Source organism: Penaeus chinensis, chromosome 27 (assembly GCF_019202785.1).
Source record: "Penaeus chinensis breed Huanghai No. 1 chromosome 27, ASM1920278v2, whole genome shotgun sequence".
NCBI classification, from domain to species: Eukaryota; Metazoa; Arthropoda; class Malacostraca; order Decapoda; family Penaeidae; genus Penaeus; species Penaeus chinensis.
The window spans coordinates 18060135-18067634 of record NC_061845.1 but is presented as its reverse complement, the minus strand read 5'-3'; the positions used below and the strand labels follow the sequence as shown (position 1 = coordinate 18067634).

General features: G+C 54.9%; 1 protein-coding gene across 1 annotated transcript; it reads left to right on the top strand.

Moving 5' to 3' along the window:
* The first annotated feature begins 170 nt into the window (after positions 1–170).
* LOC125039325 (nascent polypeptide-associated complex subunit alpha, muscle-specific form-like) lies at positions 171–5116 on the top strand. Its single transcript, XM_047633163.1, has 10 exons — positions 171–242; positions 1185–1313; positions 1682–1832; positions 2108–2450; positions 2728–2787; positions 2930–3107; positions 3293–3342; positions 3643–3819; positions 4077–4296; positions 4997–5116. Exons 1-10 carry the CDS (start codon positions 171–173, stop codon positions 5114–5116), a joined length of 1500 nt encoding a protein of 499 aa, XP_047489119.1.
* The last annotated feature ends 2384 nt before the right edge of the window (positions 5117–7500 follow it).

Below are 7500 nucleotides of genomic sequence, written 5' to 3'. Positions count from 1 at the left end.
GCTTGACATTCTACCTGACAGCATGGCTGTCACTTAATCTGCCTGTCTGCCTTCCACTCTGTTTATCAGTCTGACAGGCTGTAGTTATCCATCAGTCTATCACAATTATTTTGTTTACCTGCCAGCCTGTCCTCCAGCGTTTCTAACGGCCAGTCTATCTATCAATCCCCATGCGCCCCGCCTCCGCCTCATCGGTCGGGAATACCAACTCTGCCTCCTTCGCTCCGCCCCTCGGAAAAAGTGTGGGCGTGATGCCCCGGCGCTGATTACGCCTTCCAGGAAAAAAAAAAAAGAGAGAGCGAGAGAGATTCCCTTCGACATCGTCAACGTCCTGTGATGGGCGTCCCTGGCCTCCCCCTCCCTCCCCCTATCCTTTTCCCCAGCCTCTGTCCTTCCCCCTGGGGTAAGGGGGAGGGGCCCACACCCTATCCTTCTCCAACTCTTCTTCTCTCCCCGTTTCTCTTCCCTTCCTTCTTTCTACTCTCACCTCTCCTCCTCTATTTCCTCTTCTTTCTATCCTTTATTTCTCTCCCTGCCCCCCTCTCTCTTTTCCCCTCTCTTGTTCTCCTTTCTCAAATTCTCATCTCTCTCTCTCTCTCTTCTTTAGCTATCCCCTCTCCTCCCTCCCCTCTAGCCTCTCTCCCCTTCCTTCTTCCTTCTTCCACTCTCTTTCCTCTCCTCCCTCCCCTCTTTCCCTGTCCTTCATGTTCCCTTCTCTCCTCTCTCCCCTCTCTCCCTTTCTTCCCTCTCCTCTCTCCCCACCTCCTCCCCTCTCTTCTCTCTCTCCTCTTTCCTTCATTCCCATTCCTCATTCTCTCTCCCCTCTTTCTCTCCTCTCTCCCCTCTCCTCTCTCCCCTCTCCTCTCTCCCCTCTCCTCTCTCCCCTCTCCTCTTTCCCCTCTCTCCTCACCCGTCTCTCCTCTCTCCCCTCTCCTCTTTCTCCTCTCCCCTCTCTCTCCCTCCTCTCTCCCATCTCCTCTTCCCCCTCTCCCCTCTCTTTCTTCCCTCTTTATCTCTCTCCCCTCTCTCCTCTCCACCTCTCCCTTCTCCTCTCTCTCCTTTCTCCTCTCTTCCTTCTCCTCTCTCTCCTCTCCCCTCCAGCCTGGGGAGAGGGGAGTCCTGGAGGTTAAACCCGATGCGTAACGAGTACCCTGGCTAGCAACACCCCTTTGTCCTCTTTCCAGCAAGACAGGGGCCCTGACCCGGGCCCCGGGTCACGGTCAATCGCGGTCCCCCCGGAGGCTAGGGTCAAGCAGCCCATGCCGCCATGGCACTCAAAAATGGTCCGTAGTGCCGTCACAAGGCATGGCTGCGTATTCCTCCATCCCCTCCTGTTTGCTGTTAACACTGGTTCTAGACACTCAGCTTCCCTTTTTGGGACTCCGTGGGGGTGGGGGCGTGAGGGGAAAAAGCACTTCCCAAAATCATGGAAAAAACAATCAAACACCCCCCAGACGAACTTACAGTTGACGACCGCGCAAGGCCAGACCACGGTAGTCACCATAGGCATAGGGCCGCCTTCCGGGGGCAAAAAAACCCCCAAGCACAGGATACAAGTCACCCTGCTCAAAGGGGGACAAGACCGAACCCAAAGGGGTCTGTCCAACCGAAAAGACAAAGATTTTTATCGCGACTGGCCCTCCAGGCCAGCTCTAACCAGGGAGGCCCCTGAGTTTCACAGAGGGCCTCCCCCACTGAGAGGGAGCAGCTAACAGCCGCAATCAGCTCCGGGCCCCTCAAACAAGCCGAAAGCCGGGGGGCGGCCGAAGCGTCCGAGGCCGGTACCGACTCAAAGAAGAGTTTTGGGGCCCCCAAACGCTTCACCATTCAAAGTGCCAGCTAAAACCCAAGGCTTGACAAAGCTACCAATGGTCAGGGCAATGGGGTTGCAAAAGGAAATCCGGTTTTTTGATCCGGGTCGCCCGAATCAGGCATGATCATAATGCCCAAAATCAAGCTACCTTAAAATTTCCCCCCGGGAACGAAGGGCTAACTAAAAAGGGGGAAAAGGAGTCTTCCCCCCAAAATTCCCCCAGGAAAAGAGAACCAGATGGGCTACTTTGCTCTCAGTCTCGTAAAATGTGGGGCTGACGCTTCACACCCACAGGTCGTTCAGGCTTCCCAATGTCGAAGGGGGAAAACCCCAACCAGTGCAGCCTGGACCATAAAAGGGGCCCCAACCACTACCCTTATCTGGTAACTGGGGTACCTACAACCCGAACTATGTGCCCGAACCACTTCGTGTTTCAAGTGCCAAAAACGGTCACCCCCAAGGCCAACTGTACAGCCAAGCCCAAATGTGTGTCTAAACAAGGCACACAACACAGAGGATGCCAAGGGAAAACAAAGATGAAAAGAGGGACACAACAGCCAAATGTTCCCAAAAAGTTTCCAAAACAACATCCTGGACCTGACTTGCTCGTCAGAAAAAGGCGGCCCTCACGACAAAGGTTCTTTAAAACCGACAGACTTTGTTTCCCGCCCCACCGGGCAACCCATGTCGGGGAAGGAACAAAAGCGAAAAGGCCCCCCGACCCCTAAGGAAGGAAGGCCCCCCCCCCCCCCCCCCACCGACACCGTGTCTCCAACAAAAAGGATTCCACAAGCAAAGGGCAGAAAAAGAAACTAAAGAAAAAATTACTAAGACACCACAAAAACCTCCAACAGATGACAACTCCTCTTTTACGAGGCCCAATGACTCTCCTGTTAACTGCTGTTTTTTTACAGCAGTAGCAAACAGCCTTGGAGTCGATTTAGAGCCGAAAGGCAGTTCGGTCGCCCAGAAAGGCAATGACCCAACTGTCGCAGCCCTAAGGAAGAAAGCTGGCTAAGAAAAAACAACCTCACCTCCCCCAGGCGAACTCCCCCCCACTCCCCAAAACCCGCCATCCTTCACAGGCAAGCCAAAAAAAAGGCTGATCTGTTTCAGCAGACCAGAAAAAAAGCCCACCTTGCCCAGCAAGGCAGCAAGGCCAGCCAAGGAAAAGCCTGAGAAAAGCCGAACCAACCAAAGTCAGAGCTACCAAAGCTCTCCAAACCCCCCTGGACCAAGGAAGCCTTTACAACAGACGAGAGCCCCCAAACCCACGAGGGCCTCGCAAAGGATTGTCAGGCTCCGACGATGTCTCTGATGTAACTAACACTGAGGTAACATCGAAACACCATCTAAGCACCACAGGAACACAAAGCTTCTCTGCAAAGACCCCTTTTCTCCAAGCAGTAGGGGGGATCAAGGAACATTGACATTGCATGCTCCAGGAGACATTAACATGGGGCCCTGTTCGCTTCTCAGGTTTCCATGCCTTTACACGCCACAACACCTCAAAGAGGCTTGTCACCCTTGTGGGCAACAATCCCCTGCTCCGCAATAGCCGGCATCCACTGTGGAGAGGGATGTTGAATCCCTTGCCGTCGAGGTTCACCTGGCCGGGGCCCCCAAACTGTACAATGTGTACAGCCGCCACGCGAAAAGCTTAGACATCACCAGGTCTGTGCTTCGCTGCACACGACCGAGTGATCAAAGGGGGAATTTTCAAATGCACCCCAAACCCAAATCCGGCTCCCTGCCGGGCACCGATGCTGCCGCTATCACATAGCCGACGTGCAAAGACTTTCCCTGAAATCGCTCTCCCAACCCCCAAGAGCAACGCATGTCAAGGAGGGTCCAGACCTCACCCGGCCACTGCGCCTGGTGGGGGGGAAATTGGCTGGGGTCGATGAGACCGCACAAGTGACCATTACGGCACAAAAACACCCTCATGGATCTGGCCCACCCCGAAATCAAGACCAAATCAAGATGGAAAACGAAAAAGGCCAACTGCGGGTTTTAAAAACGCCTTGCCCCTGTCTGAGATGCAACAACCCCCCAAAAAGGGCGAAAATGTGGAATTTGCTCGAACAGCCTGCAAAAACCCATTAATGAAGCAGCCTCACAGACCAACCCAAAACTCGGCCTGGGTCCAAGTCACAAGACCCGGGTACTTCAATGACGAGATAGGGATCAACCACAGGTAAAACATTTGCCAAAAACATTCAAAGGGAAAAAACCCCTGACAACCTATCCCCTTTGGGGAAAGGGCTGTCACGGCCAAGAAACTGCCAACAAGTCAGGCAGGAAATTTGCTGAATGGTGTGAGTCCTTCGCCCCACCAAACCACCCTTTCAGAGCGTGGCACGGTCAAGCGGCACCCCGCTCACCCCGAGGTGAAACCCATCACGACCCCAAGCGAGGCTAACAGACTGGCGCACGATTCTCTGCGAAAACGAGCACCCAACAGTCTGCCACCCCGAGCTGAGGCAAGACAAGAGCGACACCAGACAACCGCACAGATCAGAAAAAGGCAGCCGAACCCGAAACTCAGAACGTTTATCTTTTCTCTGAGGGAACTAAGGAAAGCCTAAAAACCAGTCACAACACAGCCCGGCTCTGGGTGAATCGTACCCCATTTCTCCACCAAAGGCCCAGCAGTGAGCGTGCCTCGCAACTCATAACAAGTCCTGGGAAAAATTCCCAACCCAGAGTTTTGGGGAAAAAGGCAACCATAGTTCCCGTCCCAAAACAAGGAGCCGGGGAAGTACCGCCCCCCTCCCCCTCTCAGCTGCCGGCCCAAACGTTGAGAGGATGGAAATAAAACCGCTTCAAGGGAAAAAGGGACCCCCGCACGAAAACCTTCACGGTTCACAAAGGGGGATGGGCCCAGCAACACAAACTTAGCCACGCTCTTAACACAATCAGCAAGGGCCCCTGTGGTGGTATTCCTTGACCCCGGAGAAGCTTTTAACGGCAATCCGCTTGCCATTCCGGAAGCCTGATCCAAAGGAACAAGGAAGCTCTTCTTGGTTGGTAGGTTACACCCTTTAGGAACCGGACCAATGTCAATTCCCCCGGGTCACCTAATTTGCAGCCATGCGCTCGAAAATGGAAAAGCCACAAGGTGGGGGGTTCGTCCAGCCCCTATCAACACTTTAATGTCCTGTATCCTCAACAAAACCCCAGGGGGTGCCAGAAACATCTCGTATGCAGACGATCTCGCATCACCTCCACTGGACCACGCACCAGATAAAGCCCAGCGTTTTCGGACCTCGTGTCGAGGAGTTGGGTTTTGGAAGGGGCTAAAATTCCCGCTGCCAAATCCAAAAACCAAGGCTTTAAGACAGAATTCGGGGACAAGACTGAAAAACCAGGAGTGGGAAATTTGAATGGGTCAAGGACACCTATACCTGGTAAGGATAGACCCGGGGCCCTCCCTTCCATAAGGAGGTCCATTTCCTGGTTTACCGAACCAAAAGCAAACGTCTGTCATGAAGAATGACTGGGAGACCAAGGGCCAGACACAATTTCTAAGATCATCTATGTACAAGCTGTCCGGCCCATGTGGATATGCCCCATTTGCTCAAATTTTGCAAGAAAAGCACACAACAAATAAAACAGTCCAAAATGAAGCGCCAGGATCCATTCTGGGTGCCCCGAGGGGGACGAAGGTCCTCAACCTCCGATGGAGCAAACCTTCCCCCCTGACTCCGAACGACTTACGCACCACAATTTCTGTCAAGGTCAACAGGCTCCCCGGAAAAACCCAAGCCTAAACAAAATTAGTCAAAGCCTCGAACAAGACAAAGAGCTCGTTTTCAAACAAATCCTGGCTTCTCATACAGCCAGGGTGTTGATACGCCATCAGCCAAAAAAACAGCTTCTTGCTAAGGGCATGGACCTTCCCCCCACCCCTACTTTGCCGAAGCCCCCCTGGGCCTGACCTATAGAGGGTTTAACAAATGAACCTGCAATGAAAAAGACCTATTTCCCCAGCCTACCTAAAGGCAGAACCCACAGCATTGCAGCCATCACTCCCCGTAGTAGAACTACCACATGGACGTCGATCCTTAGCACACTGAGCGCCGCTTTGCACTAGGATGCCCGCGATCCATGAGGGAACAGACACGCCTCCTCCAACAGCAAGGCAGTGCATCATAGCCCTACCCCCACGCGTCCCTAAGGGAAGGCCCACGGGGTCATCACACGACCCCGGGGCAGCCATTGACTGTCTTCAGCACAGCTCACCACAGAAACATCAACCTACGACCACGTTCACACAATGGCACAGAAAATTTCCCTGCTCAGGTAGAAGAATTATCATAAATTGGCCCCAAAAGCCACATCGAAACAGAGGAACAGCTTGCTGCAGCCCTAGCTCCCGGGCTGGCAGGGGAAATGCCCCCAAATCCCATGACGATAAAACCGAGCCAAAATTACTAGGAAAGTTGCCTGGTCGGTCGTACCTTCCTACGGCAGCTCCACAGAGGGAACGAAAACCCCCCCCCCCCCTGGGCCAGTTTGACCCCGACGCCACAGGCCTGAACCACGGCACTCCTGAAGAAAAGCAACAGAGGAACAAAGGGTCATTCTCACAGAATGCGCCTAGGTTACCACTGTGCATGCAGATTACCCAACAATCAACGCGATGAAGGTGCAGCAAGCACGCGGCGAGCCGAACCACACAACCCACTACCTAGAAAATTTAACCATACACAATTCCTGACAATGGACCGCCCACAACACCGCCGTGCTGAAAGAGGCATGCGAATGCTTACACCAGCGCAGGAAGCGCTTGCTGGCAAACCCCCGCCACGGGAAGCACCGGTGTCAACAACCAAAGAACAGCCTTTAAAAAAACTGACACAGGCCGGCATATCAGAAGGCCCGGCGAGCTAAACTTCCCCAACCAACCCCCCCCCCCCCACTCCCCCCCTCTTCTTTCCTTTCTCTCCTTTCTCCCCTCCTCTCCCTCTCTTCCCTCTTCATCTCTCCTCTTCCTTCTCCTCTCCCCTCTCTCCCTCTCATTTCTCTTCTCTCCCCTCTTCTCCCCTCGCCCCCCCTCTCCCTTTCATTTTCTCTCCTTTCCTTCCTCTCCTCTCTCCCTCCTCCCCCACGGGCTTTCTCTTCTTTTACTCTCCCTCTCCCTCTCCCATCCTCCTCTCTCCCCTCCCTCTTTTTCCTCTCCCCTCTCCCCACTCCTCTTTCCCCCTCTCCCCTCTCCCTTTTCTTCCCCTTCACCTCTCCCTCCCTCTCCCCTCCCCCCCCCCTCTCCCTCTACTTTCCCCCCTCCCCCCTATCCCCCCTCCTCTCTCTCCTCGTCCCCCTCGCCCCCTCGCCCCCCCCCCTCTCCCCTTCCCTTTTTTTTCCCCCCCCCTCGTCCCCTCCCCCCTCTTCCTCCATCGCCCCTCGCCCCCTCTCTCCCCTCCCCTTTGTCCCCTTTCCCCCTTTCCCCCCCCTCTATCCCTCGTCCCCCCCGCCCCCTCTCCCCTCCTTCCCTTTCCCCCCCCCCTGTCCCCCCCCCTCCCCCCCCCCCCGTCCCCTCTCCCCTCGTCCCCTCCCGCTCCCCCGGCGATCGTGCATGCGGCGAGCGTCGCGGGAGGACTCGCCTAAATCCCGAGGGATCCCGGCGCCGAAATCCCCCCGTCGCGCTCCTCCTTCCTCCTGCCTCCTTCCTTTCCTTTTTTCTG

Coding starts and splice junctions, on each gene's coding strand:
- LOC125039325 (XM_047633163.1), top strand. CDS start 171: ATGCGCCCCGCCTCCGCCTCATCGGTCGGGAATACCAACTCTGCCTCC. Junction 3,108..3,292: donor CGAGGGCCTCGCAAAGGATT/GTCAGGCTCCGA, acceptor TTCGCTTCTCAG/GTTTCCATGCCTTTACACGC. Junction 3,820..4,076: donor GAAAACGAAAAAGGCCAACT/GCGGGTTTTAAA, acceptor CTTTGGGGAAAG/GGCTGTCACGGCCAAGAAAC.